The sequence below is a fragment of the Rhamphochromis longiceps genome, linkage group LG19 (genome assembly GCF_057381845.1).
Source record: "Rhamphochromis longiceps isolate RC_006_pf linkage group LG19, R_longiceps_female_GT1.1, whole genome shotgun sequence".
NCBI lineage: Eukaryota > Metazoa > Chordata > Actinopteri > Cichliformes > Cichlidae > Rhamphochromis > Rhamphochromis longiceps.
In genome coordinates, this window is record NC_140575.1 from 11,733,762 (window position 1) to 11,760,918 (window position 27,157).

Here is a 27,157-nt window from a genome sequence, read left to right on the forward strand (position 1 = left end):
AGGAGACAGCCTCTGGGTGGTGTAGAAGAGTATCAGATGACTGAAGTGCTGAGGTAAGTTATAAATGATATAGTGGCTGACCTACACACTAACGCTGATGTTTATTTATCAATAACATTTTATTAATAATAAACAGGTGTGATGGTGATAAGTAATATAATTCATATCGTTATTATTTGTGTTGTAGTTTCTCACTTTGGCCACCAGAGGGCAGTGAACACTCATCACAATCCACAGTCAACAGCAAGTAAAAACATCAAAACAACCCCTGATTCTCACATTACATCAAACAGTCTGTTTAACTCTGGAAGCTATGATGTGAAAATATAATACAGCAAAATAACCAGTTTCATCACAATTTATTCAAACAACAAGACATGTTTGAGTAAAGGTAGAAACAGCTCAGATAAATTAAGTTCAGTGAAGTCCCTACAAATCAGAGAAAACCCCAACAATCAGACATCACTCTATGACGAAAGACCTGGTGACAGAGGGAAGGAAAAACTGCCTTTAACAGGAAGGAGACCCAGGAAGTTCAGCCATCTGCCGCAACTAGTTGAAGCTGGGTCATCGTATCTCCTGATGTCCTGAGGAAGCACTTACACAAAGGAAAAAACATGACAATGACTCAGACTTCTACACTTTACACAGTTCATATCTGAATAATATGATGATGTTTGTTTCTGTATGTATGTGATGATGAGAAAAGTTTGAGTGTGTGAAGCTGACCAGCTGTGCAAGGAGACTGGTTTACTGAGTTTCATGTGTAAATCCCAGTTTCACTGAGTTTCATTGCCTTTTCCTTTCACGCTCAGACCAGAGCCTTATTTAACACCTTCTGAGCGTCTTCAGCGAGCTGGTTGAGGATAAAGTTCAGAACTCTGTAGGTTGTGACGAAGGAGAGGCTCATGGCTACCGGGATTCCCACTATCGGAATGAATCTGGATACTTCCTCTGCTCCAATTAATCCAGCTGCTCCTCCAAGTTGGGCGAACACCTTCAGGAAGAGCTCTTTAGTAATTTCCTTCGCAGCCACTGGTGAAATGATGACATCACGCAGCTCAGTGTATGACACAGCTGTTCTGATAGCGAGTCTCTTCAGAGATTGGACATCGAGACCAAACGCATGTACAAAATGTGTGACAGCACCAATGAGCACAGCAACATCAACAGCAACAGAAAGCCCAGGAACGGGAACAGCTGCAGCAGCTGCAGACAGAGTGGCCAAGAGGTATAAGTGTACCTTTAAAGCCTTTTTCTTCTTGCTGATGACGTCGGGGTTGACGTTGGGCATGACATACAGCAGAGTGTCTCTCTTATCTTTGGGAAGCTCTGTCTCTAAGGTCTCTTGTAAGAGAGAGAAGTCGTACTTGTGGAGCTGAAAACTCGACATTAGGAAGACTCGTGGAGACTCGATGCCCAAGTCTTTGAGTCCTGCGTCACAGAGGAAACATGTCAACACCATCAGATTCATACAAATAAAAAACGATTAAAAACGAGATTTAAATGATTTTAAAAACTCGACCTCACTCACGTTGAACGCAGTCGTCTCTGATTTTTGTGAGAGTTTTCTCTTTGCTGGAGTCGGAAACACTTTCCTCGGCTCGGATATCGTTGTCAATCTTTGAGCGAACAAAGTAGAAATTTTTCTTCATCTTCTGAATCTTCTGAGCGAGTTTCACGTCATTTTCTCTGAAGCGAGTGTCTGAGATGATGAGGAAGAAGTCATACTTGTCAAACCCAACAAGCTTCAGGTATTTCCTTGCTGGGAAGTCTTTGGTTCCGATTCCAGGAAGATCCCATAAAGTGACGTTGGGATTATCTGGATGGGGGTACGGTGTGACCTCCGACGTCGTTTCTGTGACACCAGTAGGAGCAGCTCCCTCGTCTCTGTTCTTTATCCCCCTGAAGGCATTAATAAAGGTAGATTTACCTGCACCACTTTCTCCTGTGATGGCGATATTTAACGAGACATTGGTTTGCTTTTCTAAATATTCTTTAATCCTTTTTGCTGCTCCGGCCGTGTCGTTGTTCTTCAGGGCTTCTTTAACTCCAGGAATTTGTTCTGGGCACGAATCATCTGGATCCTCCATGCTCATCCTGACAGAAAGAAAAACATAAAGACTTTTATTTTGGAATGCAGACATATACTATTGATAATCAGTAATGTTACTGACGGCACACGGACACAGCACATGTGGGCAGTAAGTGATTAAAGGTAAAACGTTAAATGTCGGTAAAAGACGTGTTTATATGAGAAAACACTGAGGCCACCAAAGTCTCTTCCTGGGGTTTGTTGAGTATTTTTACATCCAACATTAACATTAATTTACAAATAATATCTTTCTATAAACCTGAAACTTTTCCTTTTCCTTGACTTGAAAAAATAATTTGTGCTTATTCTCATTCTTGTTCTGATAGGACAGCAAACCTGTCACTTAACTAAGTTTAAGGTAACAGCAGGTACTCACTGGATTCTTCGTACTGTTGACACACACACAGCTGGATCAGCAACAACAGCGATCGGTGCTTCAGTTTGTTCTCACCTGGTTGTTATAGAGGTGCAGAACAGGTGAGGGCAGATCCACAGAGAGCGACCAATGAAAATGCTGCAAACTGAACCAACCAGTTTGTTTTTACTCTTTTTTTAACTGCAGGGCGCTATTTCAGGAAGCCGGTTTAGTGCAAACTCTGAGTAAGTATACCCTGAGTTAACGAAAACTCTGGGTTTTCGGTTTCACAAAGCGAGTTTAGATTAATTCTGAGTGAGTTACTATGACGACACACTCCGTGAAGCTAACCTGCCCCCTAGCAGGTTAGCTTCAACTAACCCTAACTTTCTCCGCCTCTTTGTCAGAAACCTGACTGTAGGAAGTGTCAGACATGGCGTGCCCCTTCCTTGAATAGCCAGTAGATGTTGAAGCCCAAATTCTCCGCAGAGCTCTCCGCCGGGAGAGAGTGATTAGAGCGCGTTTGGACATTTTATCATTTCCTGATGATTTTCTGTGTGAACGTTACCGTTTTTCAGCACAATCTATAATTTCTTTGAATAACATCCTCAGGCCTAATATTGCTCATGTGACACATCGCGGACATTCTCTCAGTTCTGTACATATTATTTGTATTGCACTTCGGTTTTTTGCAAACGGGAGCTTTCTGTATAATATTGGTGACGCTGAGCACGTTTCCAAGGCTACCGTCTGTCGGGCAGTCAGGAATGTTACAGTTGCACTGAAACGTCTCCTGCACTCGTTTGTGGTGTTCCCCGGTCATAGACCCACAAGATTTATCAAAGAGGGATGCCACAAAATTGCAGGTATCAGGATGAACAAAACTTAATTCATGATGTGGTGATACTTGAACTACTACTTAAATTTTACATTTATGTTCACGGTTCTCAGGCGTGATTGGCTGTATAGATGGCACTCACATTCCAATCATTGCTCCTTCAGTAAATGAAGGAGACTATGTGAACAGGAAGTCTTTCCACAGCATTAATGTACAGGTACATAGTTCCCTGTAGCATTTCAAACTAACAAATTATTTCATTATAGTAATGGATGCTAATTTGTGTTCTCTGCACTGTGAAGATCATATGTGATGCTGCCAACATTATCACAAATGTGGAAGCTAACTGCTCAGCCTCTGTGAGTGGTGGTGGTGGAGGACCCCCACCTGTTTTTCGGGCCTCCGCCTTTTTTCTGTTGGCTATAACGGGTCACATTTGAGCATACAGAGTAAGCAAATATGTACTTGTAATGTGCTCAGATAATTTCAATAAGTGCTTACAGAGGGGAAATTAATGTAGCCTCTAACTGCAATTGATTTACATCGGACAAACAGACCAAGCACTATGGCCCATGATACAATTACACCTTACCTGTTTGGACTATATTTTTATATTTCATTTTTACTTGCTGCCAGGAATGTTTGGGGCCTGTTGGGTTGCACCTGCGCTCACATCACATCACAAAATAAAATGTATAACATAAAAAATAAAATAAAATAAAATAAAATAACGTGTTAAATGGGTGGAAATCCCTAGATCAATGTTTAAATTAACACTCACGCATTGACTCTGTCGGCTATGTTTTGCCATGCATGCTCCCTTTCTTTTGCAGCTGAGGCTGTGTTACTTTTTTTCTGCAAAATTTGCATGTTATCGGCATATGCTGCCATCAGAATTTCGGCCTCAAGCGATGTAAAATACATTGACCGCGCCTTCTTTCCCTCCGTCTCCATGGTGACTCGCTTAATCTGTGCTCCACTAATCAGGGCTTTATGTATCCTCGTGCGCGTGCTTAACTTGGGGTTAAAGCAACTCCGCGTTGATTGAACTAATTGTTATCAGCCTTTCTGAAACCGAATATTCCGAGTTGGACAGTTCGGGGTTACTCAACCCCGAGTATCGTTTTTCACTCTGAGTTTTCCAAACCGGCTTCCTGAAATAGGGCCCAGGTGTTGTTGGAAACAGAGAGGAAGGCTGTGTGTTGATAACAGAGCTGCACCTGCAAGAGCAGCAAACATCATGGTTAATGAAGTGAACCACAGACACTGTTTGGACAATTAGAGTCTAATACTTAAAATCCACGAGCACCGCCTACAGCAGAGCTCAGCCAATAAGATCACTGTGTTTGCTGCTGTGATGGGCGATGAGTCAAAACCAAAGAATGTTCGTTTTGTTGTGTTTTAAGTTCGACTGGTTGTACCTGAGTTTGGGCGGAAGTTACACACACATACACGAAGCACAGGCTGAGGAGTGGCAGCATTCTTACTCATCAATCACCCAAAAATGTAGACGTAGTTTTAATTCACTTGAAAGCCAGAAAACTAAAAAAAACAGTTTTATTTGTTGTTATCGATCGTCCATCTGGGCCTTAGAGTTTCTGATTGTCATACTTTTATCTCATTTAGTGCTCAGTTCTGATAAAAATATTAATTGTAGATGATTTTAACATCCAGATGCTGAAAATCAGTTACAGTAGCCTTTACATTTAGAATAATGGATTACACATGACTGTCATCACAGTAGGTGTCTTTCTGAAAGTGCTGTAACTAAGTTTAAGGATCTGCTTTTAACAAAAGTCTCAAATGAGAAGTGGTCATGGGCCGGCTGAGTTATCTGGATTTTTCCATGGTGTCCCTGTGTTCCCGCCTCTGGGCGGAGCCCTCGTCACTACACCTGTTATACTCACCTGTGGGAGATCCAGGCCAATCTGCAGGCAGTATTTAAGACTAGAAGAGGAATCAATCTGTTTCACTGTCCCCAATTGCAGCTTCTCCATACCTCCATTAACCAACCTCTCCCTCTGTTCATCGAGCCCCCACTCCAAACATTCACTGCTGTGCCTTAGTTTTACTGTCACTGTTACACACTGAAGGAGGACGAGGTTCATCCAGGTGCACACTGAGGTTTATTGCTCTGAAACACAGCAAAACAGCAGTTCTGTGTTACTGACGGGTTCTGGTACCATAACTGGCCTGTGTTACTTTTGTAAGGGATTACTTGGCCAGTCACTTATTTGTCAGAGTGACTGTCTGCCACCTACTGGTTACTGAGTTAAAGCAGATGACTCGTAAGCTGGAGAGGAAATGGCGTGTCACAAATTTAGAGGATCATCATTTAGCCTGGAGAAATAGTTTGTTGCTTTATAAGAAAGCCCTCCGCAAAGCCAGAACATCTCACTACAACCCTAAGAACTCTAATAAATATACAGTTGGGGTATTTGTTGATTTAAAAAAAGCTTTTGATACGTTACAACATCATATTTTGATTTCTAAATTGTATAATTATGGTGTGAGATGAGTGGCATTGAAATGGTTAAGGAGTTATTTACAAAATAGGTCGCAATATGTACATTTTCTCGGTAACACCTCTGAAAGATTGAAGATTGTATGTTGCGTTCTTCAAGGTTCTGTTTTGGGACCTAAACTTTTTAATTTATATATTAATGACATCTGTGACGTATCAAAAAGGTTAAATTCTATTTTATTTGCAGATGACACAAATTTTTATTGCTCTGGAGAGAATTTGAAAGATTTGGTTGAAATTATGACTTCTGAGATGTTAAGATTAAAAATATGGTTTGATGTAAATAAATTATCCTTGAATTTGACAAAAACGAAATTCATGATATTTGGCAATCGTGTAAAGGAGGATAAAGTTATTATGTCCATTGATGGAGAATTGATAGAGTTACTGAATTTTGCTTTGTGGGTGTAATAGTAGATGAAAATTTTACGTGGAAATCACATATTGAGTATATTAGAAAGAAGATGGTTAAAAACATTTATATTTTGGGAAATGTTAGAGATTTATTAGACTATAAAACAATGCACATTTTATATTTTTCATTGTTTTTCTCATATTTTAGTTACTGTGTGGAAGTTTGGGGGAATACATATGAGAAAACTATAAAATCTATAAACTTATTACAGAAGAAAGTGATACGAATGATTCATAATGTTAAATACAGAGAACATACAAATAAATTATTTATAAAATCGAAATTATTAAAATTAGGAGATTATGCGCTTACCTGCTGCTCCTTGGCAGGTAGCTCCATGCTCTCCTGGGTTTTAATTGCACCTTAGAACACACATGCATCAACACTACAATGAGCGGGTGGAGGGAGGTTTGGAGTCTTCTCCCACCCCCATTCTCTGCGGCCTGCTGGAGCGGGGGGGCTAGGAGGAGTTGGCCGTCCGACTGCGGTCTGGAGTGTGGGGCCTCCCTGCTGCTACGGAGTCGGGGTGGTCTGCCTCTCCCCACCGCAGGGAAAAGGGTAACACCACCTGGGTCTGGGTGCAGTTCCCCCCTCCAGGGACAAGGGTACCTAGACCCGGTTCGTAGAGTACGCTTGGGGAGTGTGATCGTGTGTACAGCGTCTCTTTATGTCTGTCTCCACGTTGGTTGAGTGTGGAGTGAGTGCATATGAGAGCATGAGGGTGGGAATGGATGTTTGTGTCTGTGTGTGCCTGTATGTCTGTGTCTATATGTCAGGTTGGGTATCAGACACCACCTCTCTGGGGACACCTCAGGCCCTCCAAGGTTTGGAGGCCTATCTCCACCCACCACCACTTCCCCTGCCGGTGGCGGACTCCCTCAGGTGTCGGTGCGTTGGTGGTTCTTTGTGTCTGGGGGTGGGCGTCCAGGTACACACCGGCTCACTCCTTGGCGGCCGCTTATCGGGGCCTGGAACCTGGGGCTCGCTCGGACCACTTCGGAGGTGAGGCCTGGGGCTCGGTCACTCAGGCACAGCTGGCTGCCGGCGGAGCTCACGGGCGCGTCACTGCAACTCCCCCTGGCTTCTGCTCCGCGGCTGCTGAGTGAATCCTCAGCTCTTGCTGGGACAGTGGCGCGGCTGCCCCTCTGTGGGTCTTCCTTGGTCTCTTGTGTTCTGGGGGCCTCTGGATGTCTGGAGTTTTGATCTCCTCCATACCTGCTTCATACCCTGGAGGACGGGGCTGTGCCCCCCCCCCACACTCCCTAGCAGATCGTTACATGGAGAAACCTTTGGAATACAAGCACGCTGATCCACACAGGTATGCACACGGGTGTTCACTGCTCGTAGACTTAAATTACACCCTTCTTGGCTACTACTTCGAAGCACATCTGTCCTGCGTGCTGCACAACAACATTGAATATTTAGTATTTACTGCTGTTTACACTTAGCTAGATTAATGCGATGGTGTTGTGTTTAGTATGTTGCTTTGTTTTTTTGTTTTTTTTGTCTTCTATTCTTCTCTCAACAGGTGATCCAGGAGATTTTTATTTTTTTTCTCCCCCCTTTCTCACTGTCCCTCTCCCATCCCTCACTGATGTCTGTCCCGTCTGTAACATCTGAAAATAAAATATAATAAATAATAAAAACAAAGATCGACCAAATGGACCAATACGGCAATGCCACGAAGATCCATTTGGCAAAGTAAATCCATTGGGTATCCTTGTTGGTCTTCAGACAACAATTCTGATGGCTAAAGAACCAAATGGGACAGGCAAAAAAAAATAAAATAAAATAAAATAAAATAAAATTAGGAGATTTAGTGAAACTACGGACACTATTTATTATGTTTAAGGCTAAAAATAATATTTTGCCCTTTAAATTACAGAGAGTATTTTTAATGTGTTCAGGGGGAGAAGATAGCAGAAGGAAATTTTATTTTAAGCATCAGCTAGCTAGGACAACACAAAGATTAATGAGTCCAACGGTTAGGGGTATACGACTGTGGAACTCTCTTCATTATAGTTTAAAGAATTGTATAAGTTTACTTTGCTTTAAAAAGTGTTACATGCTTAAAACGATAACTCAATATGAATGAAATTGGAGTTCATTGAAAAAGGATCCATTATAATTTTTTGTTTTATTTGTTTTAATTTTATTTTTCTCCTTGTTACTATGTGGAGTGGTATATTCTGATTGTAAATTTGTTGTTTGGTTTGGGTTAGGACCGGAGATAAATGTTAGTTTGTTCCCTGATTTTTGGTGCCCACTTGTAATATAAGTTGGATTGTAGATAGCGGGCAGGGTTTAATAAGAATATTTTCTTCTTCCTGCTCCTTTTACCATATGGTTGTAGTGCTTTTTGATAGAAAGTGTGGTTGGTTTGTTTGAATTGTTGTACCAAGTGTGAAATAAATAAATAAATGAAAATGAAAGGACAACCCCAGGTTCAGGTACAGGTTCAGCTCTGTAACCAGGCTGACAAACAGTCAGAGCTCTGTTGAGCCAACCGTCCCTTTAAAACAGAGGTGGGGGAACTCCAGGCCTCAGGTCCCGAAGGTTTTAGATGTGTCCTTGATCCAACACAGCTGATTTAAATGGCTAAATTACCTCCTCAACATGTCTTAAAGTTCTCCAGAGGCCTGGTAATGAACTAATCATTTGATTCAGGTGTGCTGACCCAGGGCGTGTTATCTAAAACCTGCAGCACACCGGGCCTTGGTACCTGGAGTTCCCCACCCCTGCTTTGACTAGTAATGATTTCATGAACTTCTTTACAAATAAAATGTAACCATTACTGAAATAAAAAAGCCAAATTTGATAACTGCTGATATTTTACTCTCTTTCATCTTTCTGAGTTAACTTCAATAATTACTTCCTCCAAACCATCAACGTGTCTTTTAGACCCCATTCCTACAAAACTGCTCAATGAAGTCCTGCCATTAATTAATGCTTTAATCTTAAATATGATCAACCTATGTCTAATAATCAGCTATGTACCACAGGCCTTCAAGCTGGCTGTAGTTAAACCTTTACTCAAAAAGCATCTCTAGACCCAGCTGTCTTAGCTAATTATAGGCCAATCTCCAACCTTCCTTTATATCAAACATCCTTGAAAGAGTAGTTGTCAAACAGCTAACAGATCATCTGCAGAGGAATGGTTTATTTGAAGAGTTCTGAACTAAACACATGCAGCCCAAGTTCCTCTGATGAACGTATTGTGTGAACATGTTTTGAACTAGGGCTGGGCCATATTATACCGTTCACGGTAATACCGGTATAATGTTAGGCAATGATAGGAAAATGAAATATCGCAATAGAATGAGTAAAACGCGCATGCGCAGTGCCTTTGTTTTCATATGCACATGGTCGATTGTTGAGTGAAACAGATGAACCAGAATTGGTTTGTAAAAATGCTGCAACTTCAGTGATGTGGAACTGGTTTGGTGTTTGTCCGTCAGATACACAACAAAGCACATTTTTTTGCAGAACATGCAAGCGGCCGTCGTTATTGTTGTATTTGTCGGACTAAGATGCTCTTAAATCTGGGAGTAATCTGGGTCCTAACCTGTATGCTTCAGGCAAACAACACTGCAGCGTCACTGAGAGTTAAAAAATGTCTAAATTCATTCATCTTTAATAAAACGATCAGCATTGCTGCTTTACCAGGTGTAACTATAAAGTTTAACTTCCAGGCATCCATGAAAACAAAAGTTATTACATTTAACGGAGTTAGCAGTTAGCTAGCGGAAGTTAGCTCGCTAGTTTCGCTAGTTACCTAAGCATGATATAGCACATTCTGACTGAGATATTTCTGAAAAAATTCAAACGTACAGCTCTGCTATCACTTCCAACATAAATGAAGACAGGAAACTAAACAGCAGTGACGTTTGTAGGGTTACTGAAGTTGGGCTAGCTGGTATATAATGATGTGCTACGTGATCGCTAACGACACAGCTATGTTAGCATAACATAAACAGTGAAGCTGGAGGACGAACACTAACACTTTTCCACTTATAAAAGTTAACGTGAAGGTTCCTGATAGTTAGAGACAAATACAATCGCATGGCAGGATGCTGTAAACGGACCAAACTTCATTCAGGAGAACAACTGAGATAATCCATCCACAATACGAGGTTAGTCATTAATATACTGCAACAACATGGGAATAGAGCAGAATTCATTCATTAATGAATCAATGGTACAGAAGTGGAGGAAGCAGGAAGAATGAGTTTAATAAAGTTTGATTTATCTGACTGCTTTGTTTCGCTTAATGTGCCTTATAATCCCGTGCACCTTATGGTCTGAAAAATGCGTACTGCACACTGCAGTTTAATGTTGCAAAGCACCTCTTTTTAACTTCAGTGGATATTATACATGGTTATGCTCAGGATATGTCAGCCCATTTCTACAGGAAATGCCTTTTGGTTAAACTTTCAGCAAGGAATTTGCATTTGCACTGTTACATTTTTATAAAGCTTTAATGTACATAAAAACCAGCTTCTTGTTTAAGTGAAAATAAATGGAAGGTTGTCTTTTTGCGCTAGTAATGTTGTGGAGTTCTATTTTGTCTCGCATCAATTATATCGTCAGTTATATCGTTATCGCAAATTTTCAAATATATATCGTGATAAATATTTTTGGCCATATCGCCCTGCCCTATTTTGAACTTCTACGCTGTTAGAAGCTGTAACATCGTTGATAATGAGCAAGTTGCTCTTATCGGGAGGTAAAAGGTCATCGTCACGCAGAGATTCTGGTACAGCATTCACAAAGGTGATTTTTCTTATCTGGAGAAGCTGTTTAAAGGCTGCCAGCAGGAGTAGATGTAAACAATATTATCAGTTTTGGTTGAAATAATGCTGGACGCATTTTCAATGACGCTTTTGACAAAGAAAATCTTTCTACAATTACTCAGCCCACTAACAACCAGACTAAATGGGTGCTGAAGCGTTCCATCAAAGGCTTGATCCTGCTCAGTATCCATGAGGGAGCGTTGTATAATCAGGCAGCACCTTCCCTTGTTATAGACCACCTGACCTGATGGTGTCAGACACAGCAACTAAATGTGCATCCCCTGTTGGCCACAAATGCCCGGACTAAGCCTTTCAATGATTCAGGGGTAACGACTTTAGAGTTAACAGCACTGAGTGTTACACCTTTACACTTAACCTGAGTCTTATCCTTTTTTGTGCTAAAGCATAGGGTTTTGGACCACCGGAGACAAACCCTGTACTGTGATCATCCTCCTCTCCAGACCCACCATCACTGAGCTCATCAGTCAGCTCGCCGAGATATGAGCCTAATGGAAGCACCCACTCACTGAGATGAGAGGTGAAGACTAACAAGTCATACAACACGAGCCTTGCATTAGCTGTTGTCATTGCACTGACAAAGACATTCACATCCTTCACCGGCGACCCTCTACCATCAGCGTGACACCACTGGACCATCATCAGAGATGAAACAAAGCTGATGGCATTTCTGCTCGCATGGAGAACCGCAGTTTATTACAACTGCTGATTTGTGTTTAAAGAAAAAAAACCCCCCGATCTTAGTGGGTTCTGATGTCCTTTGTCTTCAAACTTCTGCTGTTTCTCAGCTGCTTTCACATTTTTTGGGTAAGCAGATGCCTGCTGCTTAAATTTCAAAAATGTTTTGACATATGGTTTAAACAGTGTGTCAGTCTTGTTCTCAGAGCAACCACCTTCTCACAACTCGCGTAATACAGTTCACCATATCAGAGCTTAGGGTTAGGGTACATGCACGAGCAGAGGTAGCAAAGCTGAGGTCTGCTGTGTTGGTGTTTATTATGGAAAGTTAGTTGTAGTAGCTCAGCCTTCACCCACAGCCCAGAGTCTGAACAGCAGTAACAAGAAATCAGGTTACAGAATCATTAATGACCCTTTACAGAAAGGACACCGAGGGAGTCTAACAAACAGTAATGTTTGCCTAAAGCTGATGCAAAGCTACTTTAATACATTAAAAAAACAAAAAAGAAAATCTGCTGTTATCAGCCTAAAATATATCAAGAAAGGATCAGCAAGCTAAGAGGAGCCAAACCAATAATTTTAATTTGTGTTGAGTGTAAAAACCACTGGGGGGGGGGGGGAAGCTGCATCGCCATCATTAGGAAGAGGGCCATTTTCCTCCAGGGGGACGCATCCCAGAAAACATCCCAAAATTTGTCTCACTCTGAAATAAATGGTCACATAGGAAACTCACCTTCCTATAGGAAGTCTCCTCTTTGCTTGAGTCTCTTTCTTTTCTCAGCTTGTATATTGTTGTCAATCTTTGAGCGAACGAAGCAGAACAGTTCTTGTGAGCATACTCACAAGAACAAATGTTATGATATTCTTGTGAATATCATAACATTTTAAAACTTAGCATACTCTGCTTAATGTGTCACAATTAAGTTAATAAAAATGAAATGAAAAACAAACATTTGATCTATGCTGAAGTGAAATTCTGCAGATACAAAATTTAAAAAAGAACAATATTAAGTAGAGCACTGATATAATTTTAGTTCAATGAAAATAATATTTCAGTTAAATTCATTTCTCATTGAGTCAAATGTCTTCATTCACAAACAGTGCTGTCTTACACGCCACACGTCTGAACATCAGACTCATCGTTTGGCTGAATGTAGTGTGAGTCCTCTTATCTCTGTGTTTATTATTCTCCTGTTTCAGAGTTGTTGATTTGATTGTTGTTAATTACATTCACCTGCGTCTCCTCCCCCTCCTGCGTCTAATCTACAATCATTTACTTCTGCATGAAATGATTCGAGTGCCGCCTCCTCCAATGAGAAATGACGATAAAACAGTGATTAAAAATCTCTGAAGAACTGCAGCAACTAAAAAGACAAAGGATGAATGCTGCAGAAATAAAGGTTGATTCTGTTCATCTGAACGTGAACCTTTTGGGATTTACTTACCTGGATGACTGAGCATGCATCAAGACCTTCATTGAAGGAATCAGATTTCTAATTTTGTTCACATTTATTTTATGCTCCTTTTGCAACCTTTCAATTTTATTTCCCAAAGACTCTGCAGTGAGTTTGACATTGTGTTTTGCAGCCAGACCCTCAAATGCTTCGAGTTTTTGGAGACTTTTCTAGTCATTCTGACTTTAGAAAAATCCCTGACTCAGCTTATTACAGATGATTCAAACCACATTTTAACAAATCAGTCATTTCAAATTCATAATGAACGCGATAAGTTACACGTCTTTAATGCATCAGAAACAGCTCAGCAGACTTTTCACCAGTGGACACGTCACAAATAACCGCTGCAATCAGTGTTTTCTTCCATACACAGCCGTTTAATGCATGTTAGCTTGTTTGTTTGTGTTTCCACAGCTGAGATTCTGTGTGTACAATTACAGTTTCAGTGCAGCGTGAGTCTGTTCACACTGAAAGTGATTCCATTTCTCAATGACCTCTTGAAATCCATAAAAGCAAATAACTGCAGTATTTCAATGTGGATGAAGTGACTTGATATCAATGAATCCACTCCAAGGATGAAGAAGGGAATGCTGCTTTGCTGTTTTTAATCAGTCTCCAAACATTTTCCACTGAGCATTTATCGAATATTTCAGCAATCCATCCACATCCCAGTCAAACCCGAGCACGTACAAACTACTTGAAGGCTCGAGACAAGACAAGACGACTGACACGCACAAGCGAACACGGTCAACAAAAACCACACTGTTCCTATTCACCCATTCACCAGGCCGCCCGACCGGTAACCAGGTGAATGTATTTCCCACTCATTCATTAACATATTCACACTGAAATTTTAAAATTTAAAAAAAAAAAAAAAAAAAAAAAAAAAAAAATCTTTTGACAAGTTTGGTTATATTCCACTGAACACAGTGGAAATGGCTTCCATTTAAAACAAGAAAGTGGCACAAAAAGTCCCAGTAAGGCATGAGGGTTACACCTCCCACGTGACAAAGAAGCTAACCGTAATCCCTGGAATAGACAAGCAACACCATACACACAACACTTTATCACCACAAAGTCCATATGGCTCCAACACTGTGTTTGGAAAGTGTTTGTTTTTCTAAATTTTAACAAAAAAAGATTTTCAAAGATGCAGTATGTCCCCCGTAACACTGCTCTTTTATTGAGGTTACATGAATATACATAGGTGCATTAACATATGACGTCATACACACAAAGAGTACCGTGTGTGTGTGTGTGTGTGTGTGTGTGTGTGTGTGTGTGGGGGGGTCAGAGTGTGACACCATAAATGACTTCCCTAAACCTGGAAGCTGGCTCCTCGGGTATTATGGCAGTCCACCTGCAAGGAAATTTCAAGAGCTAAAATGTTCCATCCGTGCCAGCCCTTCCCATGAGGGTGGCACGGATGCCCCTCCGGTGGTCCTCCTTGGGCTCTCGCACTCTGGGACCTCTGGATGTCTGGGGCCTGGATCTCCTCCATGCCTGCTTCATGCCCTGGGGGACGGGGCTATGGCTCGCTACATCCTCTTGCAGACCATTACATGTGGAAACCATTTGAATACAAGCGCGCTGATCCACACAGGTATGCACACGGATGTTCACTGCTCGTAGACTTAAATTACACTTTTCTTGGCTGCTACTTCAAAGCACATTGTGCGCTGTCTGTCCTGCGTGCTGCACAACAACATTGAATATTTAGTATTTACTGCTGTTTACACTTAGCTAGATTAATGCGATGGTGTTGTGTTTAGTATGTTGCTTTGGGTTTTTTTTTTTTTGCTTGTTTTCTATTCTCTCTCTCTCTCAACAGGTGATCCAGGCGATTTTTTTTTCTTCCCCCCTTTCTCACTGTCCCTCTCCCCTTCTGTTTTTCTTTTCCTTCCTCTTTCTCTCTCCCTTTCCTATCCCTCACTCATGTCTGTCCCGTCTGTAACATCTGAAAATAAAATATAATAAATAATAAAAACAAAGGTCGATCAAATGGACCAATACGGCAATGCCACGATGATCCATTTGGCAAAGTAAATCCATTGGGTATCCTTGTTGGTCTTCAGACAACAATTCTGACGGCTAAAGAACCAAATGGGACAGGCAAAAAAAAAAAAAGAGCTAAAATGTTAAGAACTTTAAATTATTAGTGTTATGAAATGTATTAAGGCCATTTCAATACACTGAAATGCCCTTAACATCATACAGTTTTTCTATGTTAACTGAAATAAAAAATAGGTATCATTATTTTTCCAAATGTGTAATAAATTTCTACATATCTCACTTGCAGTTATTGAGGATAAAGATGGCTGTTCAAACTGACTGCAAATCAGTTACAAAAGGAATTAAAGCTCTACAACTAGATGACAAACCATCAGCTGCTGGAATAGTCAAGGCGCCACTGAGGATTGACGACAACAAACTAAATATTGCCGTCATTGGAGAATCTAATTTTGGTAAATCCACCTTTGTTAATGCCTTCAGAGGTGTGAGTGTTAATGATAAGGAAGCTGCTCCGACTGATGCTATAGAATCCTCAATGGATCCTAAACTATACTTCCATCCAAAGAATCCCAATTGTATCTTATGGGATTTTCCTGGAATTGGCACCTTGAAGTATCCAGCTGACAAACACCTGGAGCGTGTTAAATTTGAGAAGTATGACTTCTTCATCATCATCTCAGCTAATCGCTTCACGGAAAATGATGTAAAGCTCGCTGAGGAGATTCAGAGGATGAAGAAAAAGTTCTACTTTGTTCGCTCAAAGATCGACAACGATATAAATGCTGAGAAAAGAAAGAAAGACTTCAATAAAGAGAGGACTCTGACAAAGATCAGAGAAGACTGCGTTAAAGGTGAGTGTTCAGCAGTGTTGGGTAAGTTACTTTAAAATAGTAACTTAGTTACATTACTAGTTACTTCTCTCAAAAGTAACTCAGTTACTTCAACTTACTCGTTACTTTCAAAGTAACTAGTTACTAGGGAAAGTAACTTTGGTTTTACTCAGAATTCTCTTGTTAATGTGTTGCTTCCATAACTTTGCCAGTCTTCTAGCTTGTTTACTTGCCACAAGTGCACTGGGCCACCTACCAATAGACAGGAAAAGATAATGTGCATCTTTCCACGAGAGAAATCCCACGCCTGGACCGTCATTGACTGCTGCCATGATTCTAGCCTACGTCACAGCGTCATGTGCGCCTTTTACGTCCAACACAAAAACTGCAGTCGTGGTGCTTTCGATTGTACTCAGAACTCGGAAATTCTGCCTTCTGAATAGGAAGATGTTGGTAACACCAGACTGCAGATGAGCTGCATACAGAGCTGGACTGGGACAGAAAATTGGCCCGGACATTTTGACTAGAGACCGGCCCACCATTATAGGAAAAATTATAAAGCCTTTGAATGAAAACAAACGCTGTTGTGACAGTGATGTACACTGTTTTGATGGTATATATGCATCAATCTATCAATCGTTTGTTGTAAGATTCAGATAATTATTTTTTAAAAGCTAGACATTTTAAATGAGAATATGATAGAAAAGTATTTCTTTGTGCCCACCTCTCCCTGTTAATGCCCTACCTGGCCCCCCTGGCAAAACTTTGCTAGATCCGCCCCTGCACAGTTACCAGCTGTCAGCTACCTAAAAAAGGATCCTGGTGTTATTTGTCTCTCAGAAACAGTTCATAACTTCCCTTCAACTCATTCATGTCACCTAAAAGGTAAACCTGTTTCTCCATCACCTGTTCAGCTCTGATGATTCAGTAAGGACTAGAGATGGACCGATCCGATATTACGTATCGGTATCGGTCCGATACTGACCTAAATTACTGGATCGGATATCGGAGAAAAATAAAAAATGTAATCCGATCCATTAAATATCACGAAAGCACCTCACAAAACTTGCAACACGCCGTAACTCACCTCAGAACGTTAGCACGTCGGAGCAGTATGCATCACGTGATAGAGCAGCTGTGGCATGCGGGACCTGTCGTGGTCTGGATAGCATTTGGAGCTTCGCTAGCAACCTGGCATTTCATCTCCGACAAAGTTATCCCGAGAGAAGTAAAGCAAGTGTGTAAGTCCATCTCTGAATGTTTGTAAAGCATTCCCACGTTAAGCTTAACAAGCGACTGCCTCTCGCTCTCCGGCTGCTACTTCAATCGTGAAACTGCTTAAATGATCAGCTGATTGGCTTTTCTGTCTCTCTTGTTTGTTTTTGGCCCACTTTGCACCAGAAAGAGGAAACCAGCGGCTGAACAACAGCAGAACGTTTAAGCTTGATAAGCTGTTGTTAGAATTTATTTAATATTACTTTCTACACCAGGATCTTTTTCTACGTAGCTGACGGCTAGTAACTGTGCAGGGGCGGATCTAGCAAAGTTTAGCCAGGGGGGCCGATAGGGCATGAACAGGGAAAAGGGGGCACAAAGACATACTTTTCTTTCTTATTCTCATTTAAAATGTCTAGCTTTTAATAAATAATTATCTGACACCCAAAGTTTTAATTTGATGTAAAATGAATAGAAGTCAATTACTGTATATAGTGACTATTAAGTCTAATATATATACCCTAGTAAGCTATAGTACTTTTTCCTTTGGGAAGGTACCATCTGTGCAGTCTGCAATTTTGTTGTTGAATCTATTTAATATTTCTTGAAAAATAATTGATTTCTGTGCATTTTTTTTCACACTGCATCAAATTAAGGTTGATTACGTCGATTAAGCATCATGAGGTGGAGCGTGAGGGGTGGTTCCTTATTTTTTATTTATTTATTTTTGTTGTTGCTGGGAGTTGGAACCCTATTAGTTAGGTTGTTTAATATTTACGCTAAGTACTCTTTAAAATACCAGAATAGGGAGGATGGTGTAGGTCTAAGTTTATTAGATTGATCAGTATTGCTGAACTATGAAATATTTTTTTGTATACAGGTATAACAGAATAGCTTTAGTGTAGTTGTTGTTTTAAACTTGAGTATGAACTTGCAGACTTGCAAAATGCAGGAAGATATTTTAAAAAACAGTTTTGTTGATTAAAAAACACTATCGGATTCATATCGGTATCGGCAGATATCCAAATTTATGATATCGGTATCGGTATCGGACATAAAAAAGTGGTATCGTGCCATCTCTAGTAAGGACATCTCCTGGTTTCATCTTCATGTTTCCCTCTCACCAGATATACAAACCGATATCATGACCAGCAGCTTTTTTGCAGCTGTGGCTCCAGCAAACATCAGCTGATACTAGAAATTAATATTAAATAAATTCTAACAACAGCTGATCAAGCTTAAACGTGCTGCTGTTGTTTAGCGCGACATCCACTGGTTTCCTCTTTCGGCGCAAAGTGGGCGATAAACAAACAAGAGAGCCGATCAGCTGATCATTGATCAGTTTTCATGATTGAAGTAGAAACGGGAGAGGGAGGGGGGAGAATGAGAGGAGAAGAGGCAGCTGTGCAGCAAAGACATAATAACTCCAGCTTTGTGTCTTTTTCATTGTAGCTGAATTACGGGACAAACTGTTCCTTTTCACCTCAATAAGAAACGCATAATATTTTCTCTGAATACCAGACGGGACGGTTGACAACTCTAATAACTTATGAACAAAATAAAGTTCAACATCATTAACTTCATAGCACCACCCAGCTGTATAGAAACTCCGTCATGCTAGCTAGCACGCAGTACGGAAAAAGTCAGCATAACGAAAATAAACTCCACCTAAACTTGGTTCATATCTGACCCAGAGAGACTGCAGGTTATAACTTCTTACCTGAAGTTCAGTTCACACTTGGACCGGCGGCCGCCTCGGGTCTCTTTTCCTTCTGCGTCCCCTTTCTCCAGCCCGAGAACGTGTTGCTTTCTCTCATCCACCTGCTGACCAGTGGCGTGTCTAGAAAATTTTTGTTGGGGGGGCCAGGTAGGGGCACAGATTTGGAGAAGGGTGGCAGATGTAATTGGCAGATAATGTTTAAAAATAATCCTATAAACCTAATAACCGAATGAGCTTTTAACTCTTATTAGAATGAGATTTTAACCACTACGGTGCAATCAGTGCTTTGTCAGTGTTTACTCAGCATTCAAGGACAGCAATATTTGCATAGTATTTTTACTGACATGTAGTGCACATATGTTTTGGGCAAAAACATTTTTGAATATTAAAATACGAACATTTGTAACAAACAATTGACAAATTAGCCAATTCCAATGTAAAACTTTATCTGCCTGTTAAAAAAAGAAGATAATCTTCTCACAAACTGGTGTTTGATTTTGAAACAGGAAAAAAGTGGAGAAACAACTGAAAAGACTAACATGTGAATAAAACCTGAAAGCAAGTAAATACTTTCTATGCTGCCTAATGTAAACTTTGGTAATATTGATAAAGAACAACACTGGCTGATGATAAAATACAGTCAGCTGGCATGGTGACACTGCCAGTATTAACCTGCAGGGCTGGACTGGGACAGAAAATCGGGCATTTTGACTACAGACCGGCCCACCAGGTATTAAAACCATAAAGCCTTTGAATGAAAACAAATGCTGTTGTGACAGTGATGTACAGTCTTGTTGGTATATGTATGATTTCTATACATTTTACATCAGATAAAAACTTTGGTTGTAAGATTTAGATAATTATTTAATAAAAACTAGATATTTTAAATGAGAATAAGAAAGAAAAGTATTTCTTTGTGCCCACCTTTCCCTGTTAATGCCCTACCTGGCCCCCTGGCAAAACTTTGCTAGACCCGCCCCTGCACAGTTACCAGCTGTCAGCTACCTAAAAAAGGATCCTGGTGTTATTTGTCTCTCAGAAACAGCTCATAACTTCCCTTCAACTCATTCATGTCACCTAAACCTGTTTCTTCATCACCTGTTCAGCTCTGATGATCCAGTAAGGACATCTCCTGGTTTCATCTTCATGTTTCCCTCTCACCACATATCCAAACCGACATCATGACCAGCAGCTTTACAGCTGTGGCTCCAGCAAACATCAGCTGATACTGGAAATTAATATTAAATAAATTCTAACAACAGCTGATCAAGCTTAAACGTGCTGCTGTTGTTTAGCGCGACATCTGCTGGTTTCCTCTTTCTGGCACAAAGTGGGTGATAAATAAACAAGAGAGAAAAGCTGATCAGCTGATCATTGATCAGTTTCATGATTGAAGTAGCAACAGGAAAGGGAGGGGGAGAGAATGAGAGAAGAAGAGGCAGCTGTGCAGCGTAAACACACAGAATAAATCCAGCTTTGTCTTTTTCCATTCTAGCTAAAGTTCGGGACAAATTGCGTCTCTTCTCAGCTCAATACCAAACGCATAATATTTTCTCTGAATGAGGGACCATTCCATTTTTAAGGAGCCGTTGGCAACTCTACTAACTAACCTTATGAATAAAATAAAGTTCACTATCAGTAACATCATAGCAACTGAACAGCTGTACAGAAACTCCGTCATGCTAGCTCGGGCAGTATGAGTTATTGCAACTGACGGTAAAAAGTCAGCACAACAAAAATAAACTCCACCTAAACTTGGTTTATATCTGACCCAGATAGACTGCAGGTCATAACTTCTTACCTGAAGTTCAGTTCACCTGACACTCGGACTAGCGGCTGCCTCGGGGCTCTCCTCCTGCCTCACCTTTCCCTCATCCACCTGCTGGCCTCTGTGGAAGCCCCGCCATAGCCACCACCAAACAACTGAGTTATTTTTACACATCGACCTGCATCTGGCCAATCCACCACCTCTCATTGTTCATGCCCTTACAAAATAAAAATAAAAAATAAGTCACTGGGGATGCCCGGTATGCCCGATGGCCAGTCCAGCTATGTTAACCTGCAACCAAATCTACTTGTGTCAAGCCAGCCTCCAATTCGAGACTTGCAGTCAAGCCAGCCTCCAGTTTGTTTTACGTTCCCTGTGTATTCAAAGTATTACGGGAATGGATGTGGAAACCGGATTTCAAAATAAAAGCCAACTTCGAGTGAATTAACAGATATGTTAAGAACATAATAACATATAATTTAGGCTTTTTTTTTTTACAAACTCTAATGTTAGATCTATATGACACAGCCTTGTACCCTAATTGTGCCCTGTCACTATCAAGGCCATCTTATTTTGGATTTCAAAGTAAAAGCCCTGTGAATCTTCATTTTTGAACTACTCTTTCAATGACTTAATAATGCTCTTAAAAGCAAAAGTCGTATTTCCAAATACTATTTGAACTTTATATCAACACTTTCCAACCACAGTCTTTTTACAGTGATACCATATCAATATCAAGTCAGTCTGATTTTGCCTTTCATAGTAATGGCCCTTTGAAATTGTCCATAATTGATTTAATCTTCTAACGATTCAAAATGCTCTAAAATGAAAAATTCTTGTTTCCACAGGGTAATTCCACCTTAGATCAACAGTATCCAGCCCCACAGTGATACCATATCAATATCAAGTCATTCTGATTATGCCTTCCAAAATAAAAGCCTTTTTAAATTGTCCATAATTGACCTAACTTTCAGTGATTTCAAAATGTTTTAAAATGGAAATTTCCTGTTTCCACAGGGTAATTCCACTCCAGATCAACAGTATACAACCTCACGATGTTACCATATCAATATCAAGACATTCTGATATTGCTTTAAAAAATAAAAGCATTTTCAAACTGCCCATATCTGAGTTGCTCCTGGAACAATTTCAAAATGCTCTAAAATGGCACATTCCTGTTTCCACAGGGTAATTCCACTTTAGATCAACAGTATACAGCCCCACAGTGATACCATATCAATATCAAGTCATTCTGATTTTGCTCTCAAAAATAAAAGCCTTTTCAAATTGTCCATAATTGACCTAACTTTCAGTGATTTCAAAATGCTCTAAAAAGGAAAATTCCTGTTTCCACAGGGTAATTCCACCTTAGATCAACAGTATACAGCCCCACAGTGATACCATATCAATATCAAGTCATTCTGATTATGCCTTCCAAAATAAAAGCCTTTTCAAATTGTCCATAATTGACCTAACTTTCAGTGATTTCAAAATGCTCTAAAAAGGAAAATTCCTGTTTCCACAGGGTAATTCCACCTTAGATCAACAGTATACAGCCCCACAGTGATACCATATCAATATCAAGTCATTCTGATTATGCCTTCCAAAATAAAAGCCTTTTTAAATTGTCCATAATTGACCTAACTTTCAGTGATTTCAAAATGCTCTAAAATGGAAATTTCCTGTTTCCACAGGGTAATTCCACCTTAGATCAACAGTATACAGCCCCACAGTGATACCATATCAATATCAAGTCATTCTGATTATGCCTTCCAAAATAAATGCCCTTTCAAATTGAGCATATACGGCCTACTTTTTTGACGATTTCAAAATGTTCTTAAACAGAATTTTGCTGTTTCCACAGGATAATTTTACTTTAGTTCAACAGTATACAACCTCACGATGTTACCATATCAATATCAAGTCATTCTGATTTTGCTTTCAAAAATAAAAGCATTTTCAAACTGCCCATATCTGACTTGATCCTGGAACAATTTCAAAATGCTCTAAAATGGAAAATTCCTGTTTCCACAGGGTAATTCCACCTTAGATCAACAGTATACAGCCCCACAGTGATACCATATTAATATCAAGTCATGCTGATTATGCCTTCCAAAATAAAAGACTTTTCAAATTGCCAAGATACGACCTACTCTTTTAAAGATTTCAAAATGCTCTAAAAGTGAAAATTGCTGTTTCCACAGGATAATTTCACTTTAGGTCAACAGTATACAACCTGACGATGTTACCATATCAATATCAAGTAATTCTGATTATGCCTTCCAAAATAATGGCCTGTTGAAAATGCCCATAATTTACCTAACTTTCAGTGATTTCAGAATGCTCTAAAAAGGAAGATTTCAGTTTCCACAGGGTAATTCCACTTTAGATCAACAGTATACAACCTCACAATGTTACCATGTCAATTTCAAGTCAGTCTGATTTTGCTTTTCAAAATAAAAGCTTTTTCAATTTGCCCATATATGACTTACTCTTGGAGCGAATTCAAAATGCTCTAAGATGGAAAATTGCTGTTTCCACAGCATAATTCCACTTTAGATCAATAGTATCCAACCCCACAGTGATACCATATCAATATCAAATCAGTCTGATGTTGCCTTCCAAAATAAAAGACTTTTCAAATTGCCGATATACGACCTACTCTTTTAAAGAATTCAGAACGCTCTAAAAATGAAACTTGCTCTTTCCACAGGATGAATCCATGTTAGATCAAAAGTGTACATCCACACCATGGTACTACTTCAATTTCAAGTCATTCTGATTTTGCCTTCCAAAATAATGGCCTGTTGAAAATGCCAATAACTTACCTAACTTTCAGTGATTTCGGAATGCTCTAAAAAGGAAATTTTCTGTTTCCACAGAATAATTTCACTTTAAATCAACAGTATACAACCCCACAGAGATACGATGTTAAGATCAAGTCACTCTGATTTTGCCTTCCAAAATAAAAGTATTTTCAAATTGCCCGTAGACGACCTACTCGTTTAACGATTTCAAAATGCTCTTAAATTGAAAGATGCTGTTTCCACAGGATAATTCCACTTTAGATCAACAGTATCCAACCCGACAGTAAAACCATGTAAATTTCATGTTGGTCTGATTTCGCCTTTCAAATTAATGGCCCGTCGAATTTGTCCATATGTGATATACTCTTTCAATTATTTCAGAATGTTTTAAAAATGAAAATTGCTGTTTCAACACATATTGGGTTTTCATTTTGAAAAGCAAAATCAGACTCAATTGATTATGACAGAATTGAATCATAAAGATGATGTAAAAGGAAGCTGAAATTGCCACTAGGTTGTAATTGATAGTACGTTTATATTTTAAGTCTGTGGAAAGATGTCATGGTTGGTTTGCAAGCTGTTTTGTAATTTCTTTATTTAGAATGACATCTTTCCACAGACTTAAAATATAAAGAGCAATTTAAGAGCATTTTGAAATCGTTAAACGAGTAGGTCGTCTACGGGCAATTTGAAAATACTTTTATTTTGGAAGGCAAAATCAGAATGACTTGAAATTGAAGTAGTACCATGGTGTGGATGTACACTTTTGATCTAACATGGATTCATCCTGTGGAAAGAGCAAGTTTCATTTTTAGAGCGTTCTGAATTCTTTAAAAGAGTAGGTCGTATATCGGCAATTTGAAAAGTCTTTTATTTTGGAAGGCAACATCAGACTGATTTGATATTGATATGGTATCACTGTGGGGTTGGATACTATTGATCTAAAGTGGAATTATGCTGTGGAAACAGCAATTTTCCATCTTAGAGCATTTTGAATTCGCTCCAAGAGTAAGTCATATATGGGCAAATTGAAAAAGCTTTTATTTTGAAAAGCAAAATCAGACTGACTTGAAATTGACATGGTAACATCGTGAGGTTGTATACTGTTGACCTAAAGTGAAATTATCCTGTGGAAACAGCAATTTTCACTTTTAGAGCATTTTGAAATCTTTAAAAGAGTAGGTCGTATCTTGGCAATTTGAAAAGTCTTTTATTTTGGAAGGCATAATCAGAATGACTTGATATTGATATGGTAACATCGTGAGGTTGTATACTGTTGACCTAAAGTGAAATTATCCTGTGGAAACAGCAAAATTCTTTTTAAGAACATTTTGAAATCGTTAAAAAAGTAGGTCGTATATATGCTCAATTTGAAAGGGCATTTATTTTGGAAGGCATAATCAGAATGACTTGATATTGATATGGTATCACTGTGGGGCTGTATACTGTTGATCTAAGGTGGAATTACCCTGTGGAAACAGGAATTTTCCATTTTAGAGCATTTTGAAATTGTTCCAGGATCAAGTCAGATATGGGCAGTTTGAAAATGCTTTTATTTTTGAAAGCAAAATCAGAATGACTTGATATTGATATGGTAACATCGTGAGGTTGTATACTGTTGAACTAAAGTGAAATTATCCTGTGGAAACAGCAAAATTCTGTTTAAGAACATTTTGAAATCGTCAAAAAAGTAGGCCGTATATGCTCAATTTGAAAGGGCATTTATTTTGGAAGGCATAATCAGAATGACTTGATATTGATATGATATCACTGTGGGGCTGTATACTGTTGATCTAAGGTGGAATTACCCTGTGGAAACAGGAAATTTCCATTTTAGAGCATTTTGAAATCACTGAAAGTTAGGTCAATTATGGACAATTTAAAAAGGCTTTTATTTTGGAAGGCATAATCAGAATGACTTGATATTGATATGGTATCACTGTGGGGCTGTATACTGTTGATCTAAGGTGGAATTACCCTGTGGAAACAGGAATTTTCCTTTTTAGAGCATTTTGAAATCACTGAAAGTTAGGTCAATTATGGACAATTTGAAAAGGCTTTTATTTTTGAGAGCAAAATCAGAATGACTTGATATTGATATGGTATCACTGTGGGGCTGTATACTGTTGATCTAAAGTGGAATTACCCTGTGGAAACAGGAATGTGCCATTTTAGAGCATTTTGAAATTGTTCCAGGAGCAACTCAGATATGGGCAGTTTGAAAATGCTTTTATTTTTTAAAGCAATATCAGAATGTCTTGATATTGATATGGTAACATCGTGAGGTTGTATACTGTTGATCTGGAGTGGAATTACCCTGTGGAAACAGGAAATTTCCATTTTAAAACATTTTGAAATCACTGAAAGTTAGGTCAATTATGGACAATTTAAAAAGGCTTTTATTTTGGAAGGCATAATCAGAATGACTTGATATTGATATGGTATCACTGTGGGGCTGTATACTGTTGATCTAAGGTGGAATTACCCTGTGGAAACAAGAATTTTTCATTTTAGAGCATTTTGAATCGTTAGAAGATTAAGTCAATTATGGACAATTTCAAAGGGCCATTACTATGAAAGGCAAAATCAGACTGACTTGATATTGATATGGTATCACTGTAAAAAGACTGTGGTTGGAAAGTGTTGATATAAAGTTCAAATAGTATTTGGAAATACGACTTTTGCTTTTAAGAGCATTATTAAGTCATTGAAAGAGTAGTTCAAAAATGAAGATTCACAGGGCTTTTACTTTGAAATCCAAAATAAGATGGCCTTGATAGTGACAGGGCACAATTAGGGTACAAGGCTGTGTCATATAGATCTAACATTAGAGTTTGTAAAAAAAAAAAAAAAGCCTAAATTATATGTTATTATGTTCTTAACATATCTGTTAATTCACTCGAAGTTGGCTTTTATTTTGAAATCCGGTTTCCACATCCATTCCCGTAATACTTTGAATACACAGGGAACGTAAAACAAACTGGAGGCTGGCTTGACTGCAAGTCTCGAATTGGAGGCTGGCTTAACACCAGTCCAAATCTGCAGCTCCATACAGCAATGTTACGACTTAGATGATATCTTATAACTCATAACTCTTATGTTAGCTGCCCTCAGTAGCATACTGTCAGAAATATTCGACGGCTGCAATAATTCTTTAAGTGTTATTTTTTCCTTGGTATTCTAATTTCACCGAAGTTTACTAAACTCAACAAACTTAATATTACTTACCGGGACATTTATTCTGTCCTCATTTTCTTTCACCGAAAAATTGTTTCCTGCGGTGCCGTCTTTCGCGCTTGGCTCTCCTACCTTTTCTAACGTGATGCACATAGCGCAGAAGCCGATGCTGCATTCACTTACACTCGGATATCTGAGCTTCACCGTGAAAACATAATCGGACATTTGATATTTGATTGAATTGTATTGTTTTGCCTTTGGGGTGGCACCTGGGGTGGCCAGTCTGGTTGGGGGGGTGGCCTGTGCCCCCCCAGGCCACCCCGCTGGACACGCCATTGCTGCTGGCCTCCACCACTTGCTAATGTTACTGAATCTGTGGAAGCTCCGCGATAGCCACCACACGAAGTAACGAGTAACGACCCTATCTAAATCCCAGTAACGACTAACGCGTTCCTGA

At 39.5% G+C, this 27,157-nt stretch overlaps 2 protein-coding genes across 3 annotated transcripts; one reads left to right on the forward strand and one right to left on the reverse strand.

Annotated features, from left to right (window-relative positions):
- On the reverse strand, positions 1–26,852 carry LOC146646314 (interferon-inducible GTPase 5-like). 2 transcript variants are annotated; one of them, XM_085391564.1, is made up of 4 exons: positions 26,752–26,852; positions 18,949–19,068; positions 1,535–2,100; positions 1–1,434 (listed from the first exon to the last, which is right to left on the reverse strand). In XM_085391564.1, exons 1-4 carry the CDS (start codon positions 26,757–26,759, stop codon positions 812–814), a joined length of 1,317 nt encoding a protein of 438 aa, XP_085247690.1. In that variant the 5' UTR covers positions 26,760–26,852; the 3' UTR covers positions 1–811. The 2 variants fall into 2 exon arrangements, with proteins under 2 accessions (XP_085247690.1, XP_085247691.1); XM_085391565.1 differs by lacking the exons at positions 18,949–19,068; positions 26,752–26,852 and adding an exon at positions 2,472–3,041 and having other exon boundaries at positions 2–1,434.
- On the forward strand, positions 15,485–16,069 carry LOC146646315 (interferon-gamma-inducible GTPase 10-like). Its single transcript, XM_085392181.1, has one exon. The coding sequence runs from the start codon at positions 15,485–15,487 to the stop codon at positions 16,067–16,069; it is 585 nt and encodes a 194-aa protein (XP_085248307.1).
- Positions 26,853–27,157: the final 305 nt, after the last annotated feature.

Excerpts from the sequence above, each read along its gene's own strand:
- LOC146646315 (XM_085392181.1), top strand. The coding sequence starts at position 15,485 with ATGGCTGTTCAAACTGACTGCAAATCAGTTACAAAAGGAATTAAAGCT.
- LOC146646314 (XM_085391564.1), bottom strand. Across the intron at positions 2,101-18,948 it reads AAGTGTGAACTGAACTTCAG|GATGAGCATGGAGGATCCAG; the intron begins GTAAGAAGTTAT and ends TCTTTCTGTCAG. Across the intron at positions 1,435-1,534 it reads CAGAGACGACTGCGTTCAAC|GACTCAAAGACTTGGGCATC; the intron begins GTGAGTGAGGTC and ends TCTGTGACGCAG.